Below are 25614 nucleotides of genomic sequence, written 5' to 3'. Positions count from 1 at the left end.
GTACACACCCGAGCGCCAGAGACCCAGTGCGCATGCGCGAGATACTCATTGCCAATTGGAGGAGCCCTGACCTCCGTAATGGCACATTTTTGAATACCAGTTTTTTTATGTAGGCTGTTTGCCATACTGTGTTGTATTTTCCATGTACGCTGTATCCTCTCATGTCGGCATAATCCTGAGCAATACTATAGAAACGTTTATTCTGACATACATGCAGTATTATGTACACGGGGAGCGTTATAAATCTGAAAAATCCAGTTTGCCTTTAACAAAGATGGCTGCCCTCAAATTCAGTAGGCGTCCCTGGCGCTTTAGTGGCGGAAATAGCCGAGAATCTCCGATCTCAGCAGGAAGATGGCGCTGTACAGGAGAGGTATGTGAGAGACGCGTTACCATAGTGACGGCAGATCCCCCAAACCAGGCGAGAACCCCATTTCTGGGGAGGTGCTGGAGGCAGGATAGACAAATATATAGAGCATTGTTATGGGGTGTGAGTGTCTGCATTGAAGAGCTATATGTCCATGCTTCATAATAGCTGTGCCCGCATTAATACATATTAAAATCAATGGACCAAGTCATAGGGGAGTAGCAAGTAATATTTCTATTATTGTATCTTACATATCCACACTGTCCTATAATGGAGAATCTAGTCCACACACCAAACACATAGTCCCCAACTGTCCCTGATTTCTAGGGAATGTCTCTGATTTCTAAGGACTGTCCCTGATTTCTAGTGACTGTCTCTGATTTCTAAGGACTGTCCCTGATTTCTAGTGACTGTCTCTGATTTCTAGAGACTGTCTCTGATTTCTAGAGACTGTCTCTGATTTCTAGGGACTGTCCCTGATTTCTAGGAACTGTCTCTGATTTCTAGGGACTGTCCCTGATTTCTAGTGTCTCTGATTTCTAGGGACTGTCTCTGATTTCTGGTGACTAGGGACTGTCCCTGATTTCTAAGGACTGTCTCTTATTTCTAGTGACTGTCCCTGATTTCTAGGGACTGCCTCTGATTTCTAGTGACTAGGGACTGTCCCTGATTTCTAGGGACTGCCTCGGATTTCTAGGGACCGTCTCTGATTTCTAGTGACTAGGGCCTGTCCCTGATTTCTAGGGACTGTCTCTGATTTCTAGTGACTGTCCCTGATTTCTAGGGACTGCCTCTGATTTCTAGGGTCCGTCTCTGATTTCTAGTGACTAGGGACTTCCCTGATTTCTAGGGACTGTCTCTGATTTATAGTGACTGTCCCTGATTTCTAGGGACTGCCTCTGATTTCTAGTGACTAGTGACTGTCCCTGATTTCTAGGGACTGCCTCTGATTTCTAGGGACTGTCTCTGATTTCTAGTGACTAGGGACTGTCCTTGATTTCTAAGGACTGTCTCTGATTTCTGGTGACTGTCCCTGATTTCTAGGGACTGCTTCTGATTTCTAGGGACTTCTCTGATTTCTAGTGACTAGGGACTGTCCCTGATTTCTAGGGACTGTCTCTGATTTCTAGTGACTGTCCCTGATTTCTAGGGACTGCCTCTGATTTCTAGGGACTGCCTCTGATTTCTAGGGTCTGTCTCTGATTTCTAGGGACTGTCCCTGATTTCTAGGGATTGCCTCTGATTTCTAGGGGCTGCCTCTGATTTCTAGGGGCTGTCTCTGATTTCTAGTGACTAGGGACTGCCCCTGATTTCTAGGGACTGTCTCTGATTCTAGTGACTGTCCCTTATTTCTAGGGACTGCCTCTGATTTCTAGGGACTGCCTCTTATTTCTAGGGACTGTCTCTGATTTCTAGTGACTAGGGACTGTCCCTGATTTCTAGGGACTGTCTCTGATTTCTAGGGACTGCCTCTGATTTCTAGTGACTAGGGACTGTCCCTGATTTCTAAGGACTGCCTCGGATTTCTAGGGACCGTCTCTGATTTCTAGTGACTAGGGCCTGTCCCTGATTTCTAGGGACTGTCTCTGATTTCTAGTGACTGTCCCTGATTTCTAGGGACTGCCTCTGATTTCTAGGGACCGTCTCTGATTTCTAGTGACTAGGGACTTCCCTGATTTCTAGGGACTGTCTCTGATTTATAGTGACTGTCCCTGATTTCTAGGGACTGCCTCTGATTTATAGTGACTAGTGACTGTCCCTGATTTCTAGGGACTGTCTCTGATTTCTAGGGACTAGGGACTGTCCTTGATTTCTAAGGACTGTCTCTGATTTCTGGTGACTGTCCCTGATTTCTAGGAACTGCTTCTGATTTCTAGGGACTTCTCTGATTTCTAGTGACTAGGGACTGTCCCTGATTTCTAGGGACTGTCCCTGATTTCTAGGGACTGCCTCTGATTTCTAGGGACTGCCTCTGATTTCTAGGGTCTGTCTCTGATTTCTATGGACTGTCCCTGATTTCTAGGGATTGCCTCTGATTTCTAGAGGCTGCCTCTGATTTCTAGGGGCTGTCTCTGATTTCTAGTGACTAGGGACTGCCCCTGATTTCTAGGGACTGTCTCTGATTCTAGTGACTGTCTCTGATTTCTAGTGACTGTCCCTGATTTCTAGGGACTGCCTCTGATTTCTAGGGACTGCCTCTGATTTCTAGGGTCTGTCTCTGATTTCTAGGGATTGCCTCTGATTTCTAGGGGCTGCCTCTGATTTCTAGGGGCTGTCTCTGATTTCTAGTGACTAGGGACTGCCCCTGATTTCTAGGGACTGTCTCTGATTCTAGTGACTGTCCCTTATTTCTAGGGACTGCCTCTAATTTCTAGGGACTGCCTCTTATTTCTAGGGACTGTCTCTGATTTCTAGTGACTAGGGACTGTCCCTGATTTCTAGGGACTGTCTCTGATTTCTAGGGACTGCCTCTGATTTCTAGTGACTAGGGACTGTCCCTGATTTCTAAGGACTGCCTCGGATTTCTAGGGACCGTCTCTGATTTCTAGTGACTAGGGCCTGTCCCTGATTTCTAGGGACTGTCTCTGATTTCTAGTGACTGTCCCTGATTTCTAGGGACTGCCTCTGATTTCTAGGGACCGTCTCTGATTTCTAGTGACTAGGGACTTCCCTGATTTCTAGGGACTGTCTCTGATTTATAGTGACTGTCCCTGATTTCTAGGGACTGCCTCTGATTTATAGTGACTAGTGACTGTCCCTGATTTCTAGGGACTGTCTCTGATTTCTAGGGACTAGGGACTGTCCTTGATTTCTAAGGACTGTCTCTGATTTCTGGTGACTGTCCCTGATTTCTAGGAACTGCTTCTGATTTCTAGGGACTTCTCTGATTTCTAGTGACTGGGGACTGTCCCTGATTTCTAGGGACTGTCCCTGATTTCTAGGGACTGCCTCTGATTTCTAGTGACTGCCTCTGATTTCTAGGGTCTGTCTCTGATTTCTAGGGACTGTCCCTGATTTCTAGGGATTGCCTCTGATTTCTAGGGGCTGCCTCTGATTTCTAGGGGCTGTCTCTGATTTCTAGTGACTAGGGACTGCCCCTGATTTCTAGGGACTGTCTCTGATTCTAGTGACTGTCCCTGATTTCTAGGGACTGCCTCTGATTTCTAGGGACTGCCTCTTATTTCTAGGGACTGTCTCTGATTTCTAGTGACTAGGGACTGTCCCTGATTTCTAGGGACTGTCTCTGATTTCTAGTGACTGTCCCTGATTTCTAGGGACTGTCTCTGATTTCTAGTGACTGTCCCTGATTTCTAGGAACTGTCTCTGATTTCTAGAGACTGCCTCTGATTTCTAGTGACTGTCTCTGATTTCTAGGGACTGTCCCTAATTTCTAGGGACTGTCTCTGATTTCTAGGGACTGTCCCTGATTTCTAGGGACTGTCCCTCTGTCAACTTTTACATGTTATTTAAGCCTTGAAAAGTTCAGTATTGATCTCTGATACAATTTTGATTGATGGGGCACTTTTTAGTTCCTGTTTTTTTTTTTTTTTTTTTGCTGCTCCTGCTCGAGTTGATTTAAATTAAAGGTAGCCCAGTTTAAGGACCCACGTCTGTTTGTAAGGCAGTCACGGGCAAGACCATATGCCCCCGCTTTGAATGAGAGGAGAAACCGGGGACGACTAAGTCTGAGAGTCGCATGAGGATTCCCCTATCGCAGGAGGGACCAAAGACCCCAAATATAGCATCTGGTAATCCCCCAGAACTAGAAAATTACATTTTCAATCTTATTCTTTTGGGGGCGAATACACCTGTGTGTAAAGGGAGAATAGGGGACCCCTAGTGGCCCGTTTTGGTATTATCTTCCTCTTCTGTTCTCCTCTTGGCCTCTACCGCTCAAAGATATGGACAGTTAAAGGAGATACCCTGGCCTATACTCTTGCCTAAGTAGGGGCGCAGTAGATCTCCCCTTTGCTTACCGTGACCCGAGAGTTTCATGGACTGATTTCCTGGGAAGAGCTCGCTGTCTCATAGACAGGCCAATAGCTAGCTCAGAGGAAAGGACTTGACTATTTTAGTTTTACTATTACCTGCACCCTTGTCTTTTGCTTGCTTTTTGCAATCCCACAGCCTTTTTCTAAGGTGTCTCCAAGCGAAAGGGAACTCTGGGGAGGAGAAAGCCGAAGAGGGACAACATGAAGGGTAGAAACCCAAAAGTCAATGACTCTAAAGCCCCTAAAGAGAGCCTAAATACAAGCTCGATCCAGAAATATCTTAAAGAGACAAGCCAAAAAAGCCCAGGCCTGGATAAAAAACAAGTGGGCAAGCGAGAGAGGAGGAAGGAGGCTGGAAAAGCAACTGGGATCCAAGGCGACTCCTCTGGTGAAGAAACAGAGTCAGACCTGGATGGTAAAAATAGAGAACAGACAGATATCTCCCAAACACCTACCAAAGGTGAAATACAAGAAATGTTTCTGAAACTGGAAAATTTAATTAAGTCAGAGATCCTAACCGTTAGGGCGGATATGGGTCACCTGTTAAGGAGAATAGAAGAAACGGAGGATCTAATGGGCAAACAGGCTCAGGAATTACTAGACTTAAAAGCGCAGTCTAGAAAAATGCAAGAGGCTCACAGGGACATTTTATACAGACTGGAGGAACAGGAAAACCAGAGCAGACGACAGAACCTGAGGATTAGAGCCTTACCTGAACAACAAGGAGAAGACCACGGTGCAAAGATGACGAAGCTATTTAACCCTTTACTAGGAAGAGTGGAAGGTGAAGAATTAAAAATAGATCGTGTCCATAGAGTAAGGAAACCTCCAGGACTGGGGGTAGAGGTACCCCGAGACGTGATCGTAAAATTTCATCTCTACGAGGACAAAACCAAGATTTGGAGTAAACTAAGAGGATTGCCCTCATTACAATATGAAGGGACAACCCTACAAATTTTTGCAGATCTTTCCGCAGGGACCTTGGCTCGGAGAAGACAACTCAAACCCTTACTGGAACAACTGAGAAGTGTCAATATAAGATACAGCTGGGGTTTTCCGACAGCTCTGATTGTTCAGAGAGAGGGAAGGACTTTCAAGTTAAAGTTCCTAGAAGAAATCGAGGTCTTCTGTAATAACTTGGGAATTCCACCCCTTAAGCTCCCCCGAGACTCTCGTGAAAATTAATGGGCTTATTAGGAGGGGAAGAGGGGGTTTCCAGCGCTTATCGCGTGGGCCCTTTGGTTTCTCTGTCTGTTTCTGGTCGTTTTTGTTTTTTTTTTCTTATTCTGAGTGGTTTTTTTGGGGTGGGGGCGGGGGGGGGGGGGACCCGGGGGAGGGGTGCGGGGTTGGGTTGGAATGGGAAGATGGATAGGTGAGGCGGATCCGGGCTCCACCACTCCCTGTCTGGAGACGGAGTATCTCTCCCCCTAGGGGTGGGGGGACAGGGGGTGTTGAAGTGGAAGTCCGCAGTTGGAGTCACACCCTGGAAGGTATTACTTGCAGAGGGGGGCAGTGCTCCCCATTGTCAAGTATAGGCCAGGACAGGGCCAGGGGTGGGGGAGGGGGGCGGGTGAAGGGATGGGGGGGGGGCAGGGGCGGGGGAGGGGGGAGGGTGAAGGGATGGGGGGGGCGGGGGGAGGAGTGGGAGGAGAATCGCCTTGTAGTGTGGGGGACCGAAAGAGTCATGAAAATCTTGGGTTGGATAAATAAATATAGATTAAATATGCCAGTAGTCAGTACAGGATGACTGAGGTAAATTTTATATCCTACAATGTAAGAGGATTAAACGCCCTAAACAAAAGGTACAAACTCTTAATGGAATTACATCAATGCAGAGCTGAAGTAGTATTCTTGCAGGAGACCCATCTCTCCCTGGATTCGAATGTTAAGTTATATTCAGACAGCTTCCCGACCTGGTTCTACGGTGATTCCCCAATTAGGAGGGCTAAGGGGGTTGCAATTGGATTCGAGAAACATACACGATTTACTCTGATCGATAGATTGACTGACCCTGAGGCCCGATACCTGCTCCTTAAGGGCGAGCTAGGAAACAGGGTGTTTACTCTTGCTAACGTATATTGTCCAAATAATAATCCCTTAGGATATATGAAACGGATCCTGCGAAGATTAGCAGAATTTAAATCTGGTGATGTAATCCTAGCAGGGGATTTTAATTTTTGTATGGATTCCGCCATGGACAGTACGTCCCGCGCAAGGGGGACGAATGAGAGGACCCTGAAAATATTGAAACATCGCCTGAAACAACATCAAATGGTGGACGCTTGGCGGACACAACATGAGAAAACGAAGGACTTCTCTTTCTATTCCCCAGTGCACGGGACGTATTCCAGATTGGATTACATATTGGTGGACCATAGGCTGTTAGAGGACGTCGTAGAGACAGGGATAGGAATAGCCTCCCTCTCTGATCACTCTCCTGTGACAATGAAGTTGAGGATACCAGGGCTATACAGACAACCCTTTACTTGGCGATTAAATGAAAATCTTGTTCAGGACAACGATACCATCGAGATAATCCGGAAAGAATTAGAATTCTACTTCTCGACGAACGATACAGGGGATATCTCGGGTGCCTCCCTATGGGAAGGACATAAAGCATATATTAGGGGTATCCTCATCTCCATTGGCACAAATAAAAAAAAAGCTAAAATTCAGAGAAGGGAGTACCTGATTAAAGAAGTCCATAGATTAGAACAAGAGCACAAAAAACAAAAGGCCCAACAGCCGGAACTTCTTCACCTTTTGATTAATAAAAGGGAGGAACTTAAAGACCTTTTGGATCAGGAAGCAAGGAGGTCACTTGAAGGGAGAATTAGAGAGAGACACTATGGGAAAAATAAAACTGGCAAATACTTAGCGAGACAACTAAAAGGGAGGAGGGAGACCAATTTTATTGATAAAATCCAGGATAAGAACGGGAAGATGGTTCATACCACTAAGGAAATCGCGGAGGTATTTAGACAATACTACAGTGCCCTATATAATGTTGGCCAAAAAGGGAGGTGTGGTAAAGGGGATAAGGAAATTACTAAAGAATTTTTGCATGATACTAACTTACCCCAATTACATGAGAGTGAAAGAAACAGTATAGACAGACCTATTACTGAGGAGGAAATCTATAGAGCATTAAAGGAGACGGAATTGGGCAAAAGTCCCGGGCCTGACGGGTTCACGATTATTTACTATAAAAATTTAAGGAAATTTTAGTCCCAAGATTATGTCACTATATGAACGGGCTCGGTACACAATACGACATGAACACTGAAGCTTTACGGGCCTCAATTACGGTAATTCCGAAGGAAGGGAAGGATCACTTACTTTGCTCAAGCTATAGGCCAATAGCATTATTGAATGTGGACACAAAATTATTCGCCAAAATACTGGCAGCCAGGCTGAAGAACAAGATGAGTGATCTAGTGCACCCAGATCAGGTCGGATTTATTCCCGAGAGAGAAGGAAGGGACAATGGGGTGAGGGCTTTACTCCTCCTCCAGGCCCTAAAAAACAGTGGGTCCCCAGCTCTATTCCTGTCTATAGATGCAGAAAAAGCATTTGACAGGGTAGACTGGGGACTTATGATAGAAACGTTAGAAGTTATGGGTATAGGCCCGAGAATGATCCAATGGATCCAGGTCCTCTATAACCACCCGCAGGCCTCTGTCAAAATTAATGGAGAATCCTCCTCTCAATTTCAAATGAGTAACGGCACCAGACAGGGGTGCCCACTCTCTCCACTCCTATTTGCATTATCTCTGGAGCCGTTATTGACCTTTATCCGAAAAAATCAGGATATAACGGGGATCAAGTTGGGAGGGGATGAACACAAATTAGCCGCTTACGCGGATGACGTGTTATTCTTCATTACTAAACCTAGGATCACGATTCCGAACTTGCTGAGGGTGTTGGAAAAATTCGGCAAAATATCGAATTTGAAAATAAACCTCAGCAAGTCCGAAGTTATGAATGTTAACATCAGTACCCAGGAAGAGGAGAACCTTCGGACAGAATTCCGTTTCCCATGGCGCAAGGAGATCAAATACTTGGGAATCTATCTGTCGAACACCATTAGGAAAATATTCACGAAGAATTATATCCCCTTACTCGATGAAATCAAAAGAGAAATAAAAAAAATTTCAACATGCTCCCTCTCTTGGTTAGGGCGTATCAATGCAGTTAAAATGATACTAATCCCGAAGATTATATACAAGTTTCAAATGCTTCCCATTCCGCTCTCTTCGGCTTATTTTAGATTAATGAAAAATTTAATTTCGAAGTATATTTGGCAACATAAAAAACCGAGAATTGCCATGGGGGTGTTATGCAGGGGAAAAATGCAAGGGGGACTGTCTGTCCCGGATCTAAAAAGATACTACAATGCAGTGGTTCTGTCTCGAGTAGTTGAATGGGCGAAAGAGGCAAATAAAAAGAGGTGGGTGAGTGTAGAGAACACAATGTGTCAAGCACTTTTAGGTCGCACGATATGGAACCCTCCACAGTTCAGGTCCATTGGACCTCACGCTCACGAGATAACACGTTTAGCTTTAAAGATTTGGGACCGAACACATTCACAAAACAAGTGGGGGTACAATTCACCCTTGATTTTTCTTAAAGATAATGATTTTTTCACACCGGGCAAACAGGAGGTGGGGGGTAATTGGATTAGGAAAGACACCGCACAATTAAAAGATATATTAGTCAATGGTAAAATAGCTTCATTCCAAGTACTTAGTTTGGACACAGACCTCATGAAAATGGACGGGTGGCGGTTCCTCCAACTTAGCCACTTCATTTCAAATTTACCTCAGCCAATCCGTAGTGAAGAGGAACTGAGACCCCTGGAGCGTCTATGTCTGAGAGAAAAATCAAAAAAAAATATAACGCTTTTATATAAGATTCTTTCGGAGGGGGACGAATTGGAGGACCCGCCATACTTCCAAAAGTGGGAATTAGAGCTGGGGTCACAATGTAGCACACAAACTCGTAATAAGATTTTTAAACTAATTCACTCGGGGATAGTAGATAATAAATTGATAGAAACGAACTACAAGTGCCTTGCAAGGTGGTATGCGACACCCGATAAAATGGCCAAAATGGGACTAGAGCAATCTGCGGATTGCTGGCGTGGGTGTAAAAAAACTGGGACTATGGCCCACATTTGGTGGGACTGCCCCATTATTAAAACTTACTGGAGAAAAATCTTAGAGATAATCAAAGTGGTAACAAAAAAGGAAATAAGAGAAGATCCGTGGATTGTTCTATTTCATGGGACAGACGAACCCATAAAGCAATATAAAACCTCATTAATTCCAATCCTGTTAGACACCGCCAAAAATTTAATCCCCAAAAAATGGAGAGAAAATGAGAGCCCTAAAATATCGGATTGGATTTTCCGTATAAATGAAATACAAAAAATAGAAAATTATAACGAAGGGGATGTTGACTTAATAGCAGAAGAGGGAGGCTCAAACAAATGGGCATCGTGGGAAGAATTTAAGTTGTCCTGGAGATATGTGGAGGAAATTACACAATAAACTTCAGAAGAAAATATTACCCGGTTAGAAATAACGGTCACAAAGAGGTAACCCACTAGCGATTCTACAAGGTAAGGGCGGGGTGGGTAGGGGGGGGGGGGTGTGAGGGGGAGAGTAGAGAGGTATTTTAAGTTTACAATGGAGTAGGTTTAAACTAATAATCTCTTTTTTTTTTTGGTGTTGTATATATTGTATTTGTATGAATATGTTCCCTCTCCTTTTCATACATGTATCTATTTTGTTATGAAAAAAATTGGATATAAATAAAGAATTAAAAAAAATAAATAAATAAATAAATAAATTTGTAGTTGCTCCATTGTAAACTCTACTTCTTTTCCCTGAATAAAGTTCCTGTTTCCTGTCTGCAGTTAAAGCGGAGCGCCACCCAAAAGGGGAAGCTCCACTTGTTTGCACCCTCCACTGCCACATTTGGCAATTTTGGGGGGGGGGGAGCAGGTACCTGGCATTGACAGGTAACCGCTCCCACCTCCAGCTCAGATCTCTGCAGCAAACTGAGCTGGAAGTTTACCGCCCTCCCCCTGCAATCTTCTGGGACACAACATCCCAGGATACTACGGTACCATTGACAAGGCACAGCGTGACTTACGCATGCACAGCAGGAAATCAGCTGTGTCACTTCCCGTTTCCCTTACTAGAGATGGCAGCGCCTGCACCCAAAGCCGATTGAAGAATAAGCTCGGGTGAGGACATTGCGGGGATCCCTGGACAGGTAAGTGTCCTTTTATATATATATATATATATATATATATATAAAGTCAGCAGCTACAATATTTGTTTGCTGACTTTTAATTTCTTCTGAAGGAGCCTGGAGCTCCTCTTTAAGTAGCAAAGCCCATGTGGACTGTGTGCTCTGTCTGTTTGTTATGTATATATATCTCCTATATACAGAATTTCTAATGATGGAACACCTGTGCATCCCCCTAACAGTCAAACACGGCACTCACACGGGTCACACATAGGGGTTGATCAAACCTTTACGCACTTTACAACTGCTATTGGTCATCCAATCACGTGCAAGCAAAATTGCTGTTTTTATATTTTCCTTGCATGTGATTGGGTACTCTTTGCAAAGTTAAGCTCCACCTCGTTTACTAAGCTCTGGAGCACTTGCACTTGCAAAGTGCCCAGTCTATTTCCCTTTAGTAAATCCACCCTATAGTGAGGTGACTGGTGCATTTCCAAACTTAATCAATGCCATTTGCCACTAGCGCACATCGAATTGGATTTCTGTTTTCTAGGTGCCCTGTTCACTCTGCAGTGCAGCCTGGAGGCCCAGTACAGTGAGCTGCAGTAATATGCAGACATGTGGCATTTTACTGCAGTGCACAGGAAGGCACTACCTGTCACTACAGCAGCCCAACACATTGTGCTGCTGTGTGCAGACATGACTGAAGTGTCACTTTGTGCACTGTATATAAAGTTGAAAAAGTAAACAGTGTGATGCGCTGAACCACGTGACACCCCCCTCACTGAAGCCAAAAAACCGACAGCTGCCCACACGCTAAAACCACTACAAGTCCCAGTATGTTCGCTAAGACAGGTTTTTACATGGATAAAGTATGTAAAATCCACTTCAGAGTTGTTTGGTAGTCAGTATTCATGGCGCGCATGCTGAGACTTGTAGTCACATACTGCTTGCACTTGCCAGCGTTTCTGCTTCCCCTTTTGACTGCTGTTGAACAGTGGAAAGGCTTGGAGAGGAGCTGGGAGAGGAGAGCCCTGTACCAGTGTCATGTCTATGGATTATGAGTTTGCTTTTTATCATCTCTCATGTGAGTGTGTTTTATACTTATTTATATGAATAAAGTAGTCCCACTGCACTTAGAGGCGCCTGTTCTTTTCCTTCTTTTTATGTTCCAACATGATGTTTCCATGTTCATTCAACACCTTTTTGTATTCCAGCAACAACTTTTCACATTCCAATACTACATTTTGCATTTTTCATAAAAGAATAAATAAATTAAACCAGTAGAATAAATAATATAACCCCCCCTACCCATAATAGTCACCACAAGTGTACAGAATCTGGTACCCAAGAACGGTCATCTCATCAGTGAGAACCCCAGAGATATATAAGAAATCATCAGGCAGGTTAACTCTCCAATATCCACCACAATAACAGTTGAAACAGAGCTAACTATAAATCCAAAATGCTTACTAAAAATAAATTACAAAAGCAAAAAGTTTTTTAGTGAAAAACTGACATATCTCCGAAACACATAAAATGGTGATCCACTAAAACACCACCTGCTTTTGGTACCAGGTAGGGGTTATATATCAACTATGGAAACTGCCCATGGGCAATCATCTCATAATTCAGTAATTGGATTACAATCTTACCTGTTTAGCAGTCACATAATATTTTCTTTAACTGGTGTTTTTTTTTTTTTTTTTTTTTTTTTTACAGGAAAGAGCTCCTTGGTTGTATCCTTCAGACTTTGTTATATTATATATATATTTTCATACATTATATATTATATTTACATTATATATTTGGTTTTATTTTGCTTGCAGCTTGTATTTTTTTCAAAAACCACTCTATTTCTGTGTTGTAGCACTATGCACCATTTTCCCCACATACAGTGCCTTGACAAAGTATTCATACCCCTTGAAATTTTCTACATTTTGTCATGTTAAAACCAAAAACATTAATGTATATTATGTGCTAAATCAACACAAAGTGGCACATAATTGTGAAGTGGAAGGAAAATGATAAAGGCTTTCAATTTTTTTTACAAATAAATATGTGAAAAGTGTGGCGTGCATTTGTATTCAGCCCCCCTGAGTCAATACTTTGTAGAACGACCTTTCGCTGCAATTACAGCTGCAAGTCTTTTGGGTATGTCTCTACCAGCTTTGCACATCTAGAGAGTGGCATTTTTGCCCATTCTTCTTTGTAAAATAGCTCAAGCTCTGTCAGATTGGATGGAGAGCATCTGTGAACAGCAATTTTCAAGTCTTGCCACACATTCTCAATTGGATTTAGGTCTGTACTTTGACTGGGCCATTCTAACACATAAATGTGCTTTGATCTAAACCATTCCATTGTAGCTCTGGCTGTATGTTTAGGGCCGTTGTCCTATTGGAAGGTGAACCTCCGCTCCAGTCTCAAGTCATTTGCAGACTCTAACAGGTTTTCTTCTAAGATTGCCCTGTATTTGGCTCCATCCATCTTTCGATCAGCTCTGACCAGCTTCCCTGTCCCTGCTGAAGATGAAGGCCTTCATGATGCTGTTTGTTCACTAAGGTTCCCTAACAAACCTCTTCACAGAACAGCTGTATTTATACTGAGATTAAATTACACACAAGTAGACTCTATTTACTAATTAGGTGACTTCTGAAGGCAATTGGTTCCCCTAGATTTTAGTTGGGGGTATCAGAGTTAAGGGGGCTGAATACAAATGCACGTCACACTTTTCAGATATTTATTTGTAAAAAATTTGAAAAATCATTTATCGTTTTCCTTCCACTTCACAATTATGTGCCACTTTGTGTTGGTTTATCACATAAAATTCCAATAAAATACATTTACGTTTTTGGTTGTAACATGACAAAATGTGGAAAATTTCAATGGGTATGAATACGTTTTCAAGGTACTGTACATCTATTGATACCCTGACTGTACCAAGCAGTGTGCGTTTTATGCACCTTTAACGTGATAGATCTGGCAGTATAAGATCATCCAGTGCTGATCCAGGAATACCTAAAGCACAGGCATACCCCACTTTTAAGTACACAATGGGGTTTATTTACCAAAGCTGGAAAGTGCAAAATCAGGCTCACTTCTGCATAGAAACCAATGAGCTTCCAGATTTTATTACCAAAGCTTAATTGAACAAGCTGGGGTTAGAAGCTCATTGGTTTCTATGCAGAAGTGAGCCTGGTTTGCACTTTCCAGCTTTAGTAAATATACCCCATTGCGTTGTTAAAAGTGGAGTATGCCTGTAATCTAAATGCAATGTGATGATGTACAACAGTGGACCTGCTTTACTTTCCCCCTGTGCTGATGTTTACGTAGAAAGAGAATTTCATAGTTAATCAATAACTGCCTGGATAGTGTTATGAGGCCTTAATACATTCCCAGCCCATGTAATCTGGGTGTAAACTCAGTTTCGATGCTGTAACATTATATTGCAGGGGACTATAGCAAAATCATTACTACATTATTACATGACTACTTGCCATAACATCTTCCTTTTTATGGTATATTATTGGTATAATGTAAGTGTAATAGGTCAAAGACAGTGCCAAATGAAAAATGCCAAGGAGTCCACGGTCTTTATTGTTCAACTGGTTACAATAAACAGAGCAAAAGACAGTCAACACAATCCCCATTCACTGGGGCTGGGTGACGTGGGAGAAATGCATTAGCTGTCTTTGCCCTGCTTGTTGTAACCAGCTGAACAATGAAGACTCCTAAGGATTTTTCCTTTGGCTCCATCTGAGCTATGACACATGGATTTCTCAACTCATTCCTGTCCTGGGGGTCCCAGTCTTTGTGATGAGCTGTTGAATGCAGGATAGTTGGGCTCAAGTAATGACTTTATACCAGTGAAGACCTGTGTCCAATGTTCCTCTACCACTATTTCTTGGCCATAGTATAATATGGCCTAAGTTCTGTCTTTAGTCAGGAGGCATTGTTTTCCTGAGTTTGATGTGCTTTTAGAACATACCATATGCTGACGGGGCTGAGTTGCAGCCTATGGCCGTTTGAATGGGCAGGGCCACGATGACATCACTCCCCAGCTGAGGCACACTACTGTGCATTCCACGGCATACTGTGCGCCCTGAATGCAGAGCGTCAGTGCACATGCGTGGGTAACGTCGTCAGCTATTGCTGATGTGAATGTCTCCTAAATGGTACACATTTAGGAAAAATAAACCTACAGGTTAGCCTGATTACCTGTAGGTACAATTTAAGATGGAGAGTTTACTAGCACTTTAACTCATAGTGTGCCTTCACTTTTTACAAAGTTGCTGCATTTCTGAAATTCAGCTTTAAAAACAAAGCCTTTGGCTAGAACACCCACCAACATGCAAAACAGGTATTTTTATCATTTGCAAATTGATTGTGCTAATGTGACATTTTAATCTATGTTCCAAGCCTTTCTCAGAGGAAAACTCCTCACATTTCAAGTACAAAATTCTCATATTTGTAAATTTCCTTAACACCATTGTAAACAGCTGTCATCTGTTCCTCTCCAGATCCTACTTTATGTCAATGTTGTGTATTATGTGTTTTATTTTCTTGCTACACTTCTAATGATTATTTATAAAAGTAAGTAAGCATTGGGTCGCATGGAAAATTTCCAGTCAATTCCAAGTACAAGCATAAGACAATAATGTGTAATAACATGTAAAACAATTGGAAAAGTGTCAAATAAATATTATATATTTTTTTAATTCTATAACCTTTACAAGGCATGTGATTTACTGGAGGGCTAGAGCATGTTCACTTTCCAAAATTACATTTTTCCTTAGCTTTGTAAATGTGTTTAACATTCACTTTGCAAATAATACCCAGTTGTGCTAGGGAAATGAAAAACTAGGGATTTCTTTCTCATCCGTTGAGGGACACATTAAGTTTTTCACCTTTGGGTTATACTGCCACCTGCAGCAGGATTGGACATTGGACCCTGGCATACAAAAAACGTTGGCCAGCCCTGTAAAACCCCTTCTACTTATCAGCATGTCTTCATTTTTTTTAAACTAATGTTCTAAGTGGATGGATTTTTTTCTCCATCTCTGCGGTGTTTATGCATCACATACTAGCACATTATGAAATACTTACCTTAGAACAAAGCCCTCCAGCGAGCACTGTCACCGCTGACAGGGATTTCATCTTCTCCCTGTCTCCCTTCTGGGTTCGCGGACTCCAGCTGTATAAGTGGTCGGAGCCACAATGACATCACTTGCGCGCATGCGTGTGGGAGCCCTCGGCTCCCGGGGTGGAGTTCTGAAGAGCACGTGTGCCGGTGACGTCACTGGCTGCATCCAGTGTGAATATCTCCTAAACAGTGCACCTTTAGGAGATATTTTACCTACAGGAAGCCTTAATAATCACAAAGCAGACTTTACTACTGCTTTAAACTTGCCTATATTTTTTAAATTTGATTTTCCAGTGTCCATTCCTCCTGTAGGTGCCAATGTAACCCAAAGGTAAATACGTCTTGTGTGTCTCAGTGGACTCCAGGAAAAAAAAAAGTTTTTCTTGCACATGAGTAGATAATGAAAGTCAGCAAAGATCACCTTGCTAAGTGAAAGCATTCCCTTGCACATACTTTAGTAAATCAGCCACAATATGTTTTTTTTTTTTCCTGAAATACTTATTAGTATCCAGGAGTGGGCTTCTCCACGATCTGACGGGCCTCTGTGATAACCCCACTTCTTCGCCCTGGCACAGAACAGGTTCTGTGTGAGGTCGAGGCATTAGATAGCTTTCAAAGTTTGGTCAGACTCAGGGACAGCCCTTACCAAGTACAGGCATACCCCGCTTTTAAGTACACAATGGGGTTTATTTACTAAAGCTAGAACGTGCAAAATCAGGCTCACTTCTGCATAGAAACCAATGAGCTTCCAGGTTTTATTACCAAAACGTAACCTCCCTAGCGATAATCCCGAGTCGGGTTGGGATTTCAGCACCACGAGCGGTGACCCCGAGCCAGACTCGGGATCGCATCACTGGATACAGAGAGGACTCAGGGAGAGTTACTTACCTTGTCCCCTGGATCCAGCGATGTGTGATCAAGTTGTCCTCCGCTCGATTCACAGTGCTGAATGCCGCCGAGCTCCGTTCCCTGCGACGTTACGGCACACGGGAGCGGAGATCGGCGCCAAATTCAAAAAAGTAAAACTACGGTACTGTATAAAAAAATTACACATCCCCTTTGTCCCTAGTAGTCTGTGCAGTGCCCTGCATGCACTTTTATATTATAAATACTGTTTTTTCTGCCTGGAATTTAGAGATTGTCCATAGCAACCGGAAAGTGTCCCTTTTTCAGTGTTTTAGGATTTGATTGCATTATTGAATAATTTTTATTATTATTTATTATATTATAAACTTTATCATACCCGGGATGTCTGCTAGACTCTTGTTTGAACAGATTTAAGAGAGTTATTCCTAAGAATTACAGGACTACAATATAAAATGCCAAAAACCAGAACGAATCATACCGCCAGGGAGGTTAATTAAACAAGCTGGGGTTAGAAGCTCACTGGTTTCTATGCAGAAGTGAGCCTGATTTTGCACTTTCTAGCTTTAGTAAATAAACCCCATTGTGTATTAAAAGTGGGGTATGCCTGTATTTCAGAGAAAATATACTTTTATAATAGGTGCACAAGTGAACTAAAATACAATAAATAATATACGGTAATTAGGAAGGTAAGGGAGTGGGTTCACTTTAATATTGTCACAGCCAAGTAATGCTCTATTGAGTGCTGACTTTATAACGTATTCACCACTTTTTACACTTTATGTCTTATGTGCAGGTCAGGTTTTTAGTTATCCAGACTCTAACTTGGCTTTAGATCTTGGTCTTCTATTCCTCATGGTAATCCTTGAGTCTGTGCGGTTGTACTTGGGTAAGTAACAATGCAACTTTCTCTTGAAATCTATTCTCTGGAAGAAGACAAAGCAATCAAAAAAGCTTCATAAAAATGAAAATCCCTCAGATAATTGCAATCCCTCTTCCCATAGCCTTCCTGTGAAACAGTTTTTATCTGAATGTGTGGGCAGCTTTAATATTTTGTTTTGTTGTATAGTCTGTAATATCCACCAATCAGCCATATCTTTATGCTCACTGACAGGTTAAGTGAATAACACTGATTATCTTGTTACAATGCATCTGAAAGACAGCGGGATTTTTGAGGCAATATGTAAACATGTTGTCTCTGAAGTTGATGTGTTTAACCACTTGCCGACCAGCGACATACCCGTTTGTCGCTAAACCTCAAGTGGTTATGCCAGGATAATGCCTGCAGCTGCAGGCATCATCCCAATACCGTTTTTTTTTTTTTTTAGAGTTAGTGGTGGGCTCTCTTGTAAAAGCAAGTCCGATCCATGGAGGCTAAGCCACGCAACTTACATAGTGTCGGCTTGGTGCCAGATACTGTAGACCTTCAGAGGTCTACTAGCGTTCATGCCTCCATGGGTCAGGGCTGTTTTGGCAGCCAAAGGAGGACCTACTCAGTATTAGTTATGAGTGTCCATAATCCTGGTGAATCTTCTAAATAAACAGTTGTGTTGTGAAATTGATATTAATCTTTGTGACTAAATAGTCACGTAATGCTTCCAGAGCCCTTACCTCCAAAATGAGAAAAATATGCCTTGCATCGATATCCTGGGATGGGATTGCCTATGTGTCATCCGTACTCCCAAAAGATGTCCGTGTAGATGGTTATGGACGTGGTTCACGATCCACTGAGCAAGCCCTCTCTCTGCTGACAGCTTGAATGGCCTCAAAATCTCGTGGTTCCGTTATGGACTTTCAGTGTTCGCCATTAAAGGAAATAAAAGAAAACAGGCCTCCCATAGTGTAATATGTAAAGATAACACAATTTATTGAAAATGCCAAGTTGCCTTACATCAAAAAAAGTTAAAAACAAGCTCATTCGTATGTAGCCATGTGTCAAACACACTCCTTGCAACACTTCCGGTCACTCAAACTTCCGGCCAATCCCTACGCACGTTACATCACAACACGTGACTTCATCAGTCCCCTTAACTTACAATAAGGACGTTTTTTCCGGTGACAACCATGTAAGAAGTGATTTAGTTCACTGTGGAGAGATTTCCTTACACTTCCTACTGTGCCTACTGGACAGGAAGTTAAAGGGGTTTAAAACCCTCAAGGTTTTTCACCGTAATGCATTCTATGCATTACGGAGAAAAACCTACTGTCATTCAGCAGACCCCCTAAGCCCCCCTTTTATTTACAGAGCCCCGTAATTCCCGTGAATTACAAATGCGCCAGCTCCGGCCAATGTCTCCTGTCCTGATTGGATAGATTGATAGACGCGCAGCCATTGGCTCCTACTGCTGTCACTCAAATCCAATGACGCAAGCACCAGAGGGGGCGGGGCCAAGTCCTGCTGTCTGTGTCAATAGACGCAGCAGCAGGACTCAGGAGCACGCCCGCACAGGTGCACTGAAGGAGATTGCTTCTCCGACGGGGCACTCAAGAAGAGGAGAAGCCACCAGCGCCACTGAGGGACCCCAGAAGAGGAGGACCAGGGCCACTTTGTGCAAAACTAACTGCACAGAGGAGGTAAGTATGATATGGTTGTTATTTAAAAAAAAAGAAAGAGGAATAGAAATTCTAACCATTCACTACTCTATCCAAAATGACAAAATGTTTTAGATTTAAATCAATGACCCAGAGTAAGTGTGCATCCAATGAAATTCAGAGAAATGTCATAATTCTTATACTTGTTTAGGATCATTAAAGCGGGAGTCCACCGGGACTCCGCGTTTTTTTTTTTTAAAAGCCAGCAGCTACAAATACTGCAGCTGCTGACTTTTAAAATAGTGACACTTACCTGTGCAGCGCGCCCGCGATGTCGGCACCCGAAGCCGATCTGTAGATCGTCACTCGGGTGCTGCCGCCGCCATCTTGGGTATGGGAATCAGGAAATGGAGCCTTTCGGCTTCATTTCCCGGTTCCCTACTGCGCATGCGTGAGTTGCGCTGCGCAATAAGGACGGTCCCCGCTGCCTCTGGGATCTGTGTGTTTCCCAGCAGGCAGCGGGGCACTTGCGGAAGGGGGCGGGCACTTGCGGAAAGGGGCGTAATCTACGCCCCTTTCCGCAGAGAGCTATCCCGGAAGTGGGTGCAGTTACCTGGATTATCCAGGTAACTGCACCCCCCTCCCCCCTGAAAGGTGCCAATTGTGGCGCCGGAGGGGGGGAGAATTCCGATGAGCGGAAGGTCCATTTTAGGGTGGACCTCCGCTTTAACTCAATCTATTGAAGCCAAAGCATTAAAGAGGAAGTAAACCCTGATGGGTTTACTTCCTCTTTGATTCCCTGCAAAGGTAAAGCATAATGGACTACTATGCATCGCATAGCAGTCCATTATATGTCACTTACCTGACACAGGAGCCAGCGAAGTCACCGATGTCCCCTTGTGTAGGGAGCCTCCATCTTCTTGGTGGGTCTCACTGCTCCGGCGCTGTCATTTGACGGAGCTGCGATGGTGTCACTCCCGCGCATGCGCACGGGAGCCGCCACTCGCGGCACATCGCAGTTAACTGCGGCGCGCTCAGTGCGCCTGCGTGCTGCTGTCTACGGCGCTTGTGCCGTAGACAGCAGTGCCTGTCTTTTGGCAAATATCTCCTAAACCGTGTAGGTTTAGGAGATATTTCTTGGACCTACAGGTAAGCCTTAATCTAGGCTTACCTGTAGGTCAAAGTGGTTTGTAAGGGTTTACAATCACTTTAACCTGACAGCCATGCAGCTAGCATTTTCAGCAGCAGCATCCTACATATTTTCCAAATGTCACATTTCCTTGCTAATCACATTCCATGATATATGACCACTAGATGGAGTATTTACACATCTGTATATGAGAAATGATCAAAATAGGGAACATCAAGAAAGTGAACATGAATAGGACACATTAAAAATGACTTTCATATAAATGTTATGAGTAGAAAAGATTAGGTTTAGAGTGTCTATGACTAGCATGGTACAACACTTTGCTGCTGTATAAATGTTATCATAACTTAAAATAAGTACTTTTTTAATACACTATAGTTTCCCTTTGATGGCCCCAATAAAATAATGTATCCAGTAAACAGATAAAGCATAAAACTCGATGATGTTCCAAAAGACTTAATTAATCAAAATCAAGACATCTGTTGATGGCACTTGTTAGCATTCCGATATGTTATCTGTTGCCAGGGATTGGAATTCTCTGGAATCATGCTCTCCATGATCCAATAAAAAGTACTGTTGCATCTATAGCAAAATTAGATCTGTTGGACTGCGGTAGGATATCACCTATTGTAGTGGTACATTTGACCTAATTTAGGTGTGTATTATACTTTCTCTATATAGTGGTTAGAAGTAGTTAACTCTGCTTTTCACAAGAATATTGTAAAGTATAGACAGTTGTCATACAAGCCAGTTTGTAATTAAATGCTATGAAACATTTTCTTTCTTTTTTACTTTGCAGCCATCTTATACTGTATTATTCCCAATCCATGCCCATCTCAATTCTGGATACATTGGGGCTGACATATACAAATATGAGTAGATGAAACATATCCATGTTTCCTACAGCAAATAGGGTTCCATCTGTTATTTTTTTTAACCTGCTTTTGAAAACTGCTGCGATCTGATTGGTTGTTATGGGCAGCCATGCCTTTCTCATTCCCTGTTTTGTATAAATTAGCCCACCCTTGTTCTGAAAGCTTGGGTTTAGAACATTAGTAATTGATGCAACAAAAAAATAATGGGTCATTTTATAACTGTCACACATTTTATTAATTACAGGAACAATGGGAAATTTAACAGAAGAAGAGCTTCCCTTAGGATCCAGTCTGATTTTGACTATTGGCAATGTCTTTCTGTCTGTATATTTCCTGGCGTGGGAGACATACATCCTAAGAGCAGATCTCATCATAAATGCCATCCTGTTGGTTCTTTATGGACTGGAAGCAATCCTAGAAATTTTCACCATTGCCACATTTTTCCGTTAACATTAACAGCACATTGTAGTGTATATATATATATATATATTTAAGACTCTGATGTTCAGAGAAGAATTCTAAATAACATTACGGTCAAAAGACAAACAAAATAAAATATTTGGCAAGTAGTGAAGGGCATGTTTTACAAAGAAAGCCTATTAAAGCACTGTGGGACCTCTGTACAAGGACTGTAGGAATTTAGCGCAGATTGCAGCACCAAGAAGTTAAGTATCTGGTTTTATTTTAGTGGTAATTTAAAGAAGTAAAAAATCGCACCAATTTTTATTTTTTTGTATCCCTGCACGGTAAAGGCATAATGTGCTAGTATGTATCGCATACAAGCACATTATGAAATACCTTCGAACAAAGCCCTCCAGCACCACACTGTCACCGCTGAGAGGTGCTTCCATCTTCACCCAGTCTTCCTTCTAGGTTCCGTCCTCTGGCCCTCTGATTGGCTGCGCCGCGATTATGTCACTCCGGCACACGTGCAGGGAAGCCTGGGAGCATGGCGCGGAGCTCGGAAGGGATGGCACGGGTATAACGTTCCTTCAGAGCGCATGCGCCGGTGACATCAGTAGCTGCATGAAGTGTGAAAAGCCACTAAACTGTGCACATTTAGAAGATTTTCACTGCACCTACAGATAGGTCTTATTATAGACTTACCTGTAGGTACAAGTGCCAAAAAAGGGTTTACTAACGCTTTAAAGGTTTAGGGGAGGATTAGGATTAAGACTTAAGTGGTAAAGCTATAGGAAAACAATGATGATAGTTAAAAGTGATTTATTTTTTTTACTTTTTGAGTACATTTTTTGAACATTATAAACAAAGATTATAAACTTTTACAGGCTCAGTTAGGCCTTGTTCACACTTGCTCAAAATACTGACACTGAATAAAAGTGCCTATAGCGTTAATGCACATTGTTCCTTGCATTTGACACGCGTTTTAGGCGCATTAAAAACTTTCTCCAAATGCTCTATGCACATTTGATGTGTGTTAAAACACACCACAGACACATTTTTGTTGTTGGTCTTAATCCACTGGCACCCATGGTGCGTTACTATAGACTTGAATGGAAAGGGGCTGAGATGCATCAACTCCTTCCAAACTCCTTCCAAACTCTAGCTCTATGTGCTGTTCATATTATCAAATGCAGACTGCTTTACTAGGCATTTGAGGAGCGTTAGAAAAATGCTTCAAACATCTGTTTTTAATTCTAATGACACGTTTTCAATGTGTTTTTGACGTGTTTGCGTTGCATTAAACGCTTGGCAGACCCCCCTCCCTCAGTGTTGGTTTTCTGTTGTATCCATTTTTGTATTATCATCTTGGCTAGTAATGCTAAAGGCATCTCAAATGTGCTGTAATGCCATAAGGGCATTTGTGGTGCGTTTGCAGTGCCTTTGCAGCACGTTTACATTGACATCAATGGAAGTTTTGGGGATGCAATGCCTAGGTAATGCGACCATGTGAACTACACTGGGCACTGCAATGTGTACAGTTTTGACAGGAGTTTTGAAAGTAGTGTAAACTTAGCCAAAGTGTTAGAAATGAAGCTTGTTGGTGTTACTAAACCCACAACAGTAAAATGTTCTTTGTAAAGGTGGTAATCCTGGCACAGGAATGTATAATATTAGCAAAAGACAGTGTGCCTATAATCTGGTGCTTTGATGTTCCATGCTTTTGAGAGCTAGATATACAAAGATTTTCACTTTTCCATCTATACTACATCTTTCCTCATGAGCCTGTCAAGGTTCAGCAGGTCTAAACCAGAGCAAGCACTCCGGACCTATGATGTATAACAAGCACCCACTATTTTTCTCCATGCATTGGGGTTCATTTACTAAAGGCACATAGACTATGCACTTTGCAAGTTCCGCAGAGCTTAGTAAATGTGGTGAAGCTCTGCTGATTTCCATCATCCAATCCTGTCCAACCAAATTTTTTTTTTTCTTTGAACATGATTGTGTTATAAAGCTTTACCACATTTCATAAGCTCTGGGGAAAATGTGTGCAACTGTACTTGCAAAGTGCACAGTCTATTTGCATTTAGTAAATCACCCTAATGACTACCTTTCAATATTTTTTCCTACACTAATTGTCTTTTACATTAATGTATGTGTCTTAACAAACTGTTTAAAATATATGGAATTCTGATATGTATTTTTATACCAAATTTGTATTCCACTTTTTTATATTATAATCCATTTATAATTGTGTAGTAAATTTTTTTTCTATAAATAAATTACCTAATTGCATTTTGAAACAATAACTTAGGTGTGGGTGCATTATTACTGCTTAGTAGTTGCATACAGAAACTGCAGAATTGATTAAAGTCAAATTCTGGGCTGTTCTTTTTCCTTTTTTTTTTTAAGCCCGCCCGGTAGAGGTTAACCCCTTCCCGCCTAGGGGTAAAATAACTGCAAAAGCCTAAGCACAGTTTGTGTATATCTTCCTCTCCTGCAAGAAGTGGAAGATACAATGTATCTTCCTCTTCGTTCAGAAAATGAAGTAGACACAGGGGCTGACTGATCACTGTTCTAGCCAATCAGAAGCTATCACAGCGATCAGGTGACCCAGAATTGGGAGTCCCAGGTCCAGATCTTTAGCACGAGACCCAGGGCTCTCGGTGAAAGTACGGTCTCTGTGCTGGAAGCATGCTGTGTGGCACACTCCCAGCACAAAGAGAGATAAATATATATGCGACCATATGGAAAAAGATCCACTTCCATGAAGCTGCATGTACACTCACGGGCCACTTTATTAGATAAACCTTGCTAGTACCGGATTGGACACCCCTTTTCCTTCAGAACTGCCTTAATGCTTTGTGGCATCATTCAACAAGGTTATGGAAACATTCCTCAGAGATTTTGGTCCATATTGACATGATAGCATCACACAGTTGCTACAGATTTGTCGGCGGCGAGTCCATAATGCAAATCTCCCCTTCCACCACATCCCAAAAGTGCTGTATTGGATTGAGATCAGGTGATATCCTGCTGGAAGTGGCCATCAGAAGATGGGTACAGTGTAGTCATAAAGGAATAGACAAGGTCAGCAACAATACTCAAGTAGGCCGTGGCTTTTAAACGATGCTCAATTGGTACTAAGCTATGTTTTTCCAATCTTCTGTTGTCCAATTTTCGTGAGTCTGTACGAATTGTAGCATTCGTTTCCTATTCTTAGCTAACAGGAGTGACACCCAGTGTGGTCTTTTGCTGTTGTAGCCCATCTGCCTCAAGGTTGCATACATAGTTACATAGTTAGTCAGGTTGCAAAAAGACACAAGTCCATCCAGTTCAACCTTAAAAACAAATAAATAAAATAAAAAAATAATCGTACAATACAAATACCCAATTTTATGCCCACAATTGATCCAGAGGAAGGCGGAAAAAAAAACCCAGCAGAGCATGCTCCAATTTGCTACATTTGGTTCAATGTGTCCTGCATTCAGAGATGGTATTCTGCATACCTTGGTTGTAACAAGTGGATATTTGAGTTGCAATAAGCAAACTGTTTGAAAGTACTATTTAGATGTTCTCAATGGTTAGTAGTAAAAAAAATAAACTAGAAGAGGCTGTAAACTGTGAGAAAATGCACTAAGCTGCAACGTGATCTCTGCCACTGAACAGGAGTTGTCCAGTCAGCTGAAGTACACAAAGAGGAATACGATAAAGAGGACCTCCTCCGTTGAATAGGAGAAGGTTGAAGATGCAGATAAAAAGTAGGAAAATAAAATAGGGTAGAAGTAAGAAAGAAAGAAGAGCGAGAGTTGTCTCAGAGGACAATGTAAGTATCACCATGTAAGTAAAGTATGGTTAAAGCGCGAAGGATGAGCATAGGATATCCAGGGCTGCCAAACTTGCAGAAACCTGGTCATGGGAATCAGACAATATACAGTATATGTGTGTGGGAGAGGAGTGTATTATCTGTGTGTGTGTGTGTGTGTATATATATATATATATATATATATATATATATATATATATAT

General features: G+C 42.3%; 1 protein-coding gene across 1 annotated transcript; it reads left to right on the top strand.

Annotated features, from left to right (window-relative positions):
- Positions 1-4: 4 nt before the first annotated feature.
- Positions 5-23895, top strand: TMEM80 (transmembrane protein 80). The gene is made up of 5 exons (XM_077458822.1): positions 5-373; positions 12340-12356; positions 15117-15210; positions 17421-17513; positions 21426-23895. The coding sequence occupies exons 1-5, from the start codon at positions 355-357 to the stop codon at positions 21629-21631; spliced, it is 429 nt and encodes a 142-aa protein (XP_077314948.1). The 5' UTR covers positions 5-354; the 3' UTR covers positions 21632-23895.
- The last annotated feature ends 1719 nt before the right edge of the window (positions 23896-25614 follow it).

This window comes from Lithobates pipiens, unplaced genomic scaffold (assembly GCF_037356315.1).
Source record: "Lithobates pipiens isolate NorthernLeopardFrog02 unplaced genomic scaffold, aLitPip1_a1.2 Scaffold_10, whole genome shotgun sequence".
Classification (NCBI taxonomy): Eukaryota; Metazoa; Chordata; class Amphibia; order Anura; family Ranidae; genus Lithobates; species Lithobates pipiens.
Note: the sequence above shows the minus strand (reverse complement) of the source record. Positions and strands in the feature narration are given on the sequence as shown.

Excerpts from the sequence above, each read along its gene's own strand:
- TMEM80 (XM_077458822.1), top strand. Across the intron at positions 15,211-17,420 it reads TCTAATGATTATTTATAAAA|GTCAGGTTTTTAGTTATCCA; the intron begins GTAAGTAAGCAT and ends TCTTATGTGCAG. Across the intron at positions 17,514-21,425 it reads GTCTGTGCGGTTGTACTTGG|GAACAATGGGAAATTTAACA; the intron begins GTAAGTAACAAT and ends TATTAATTACAG.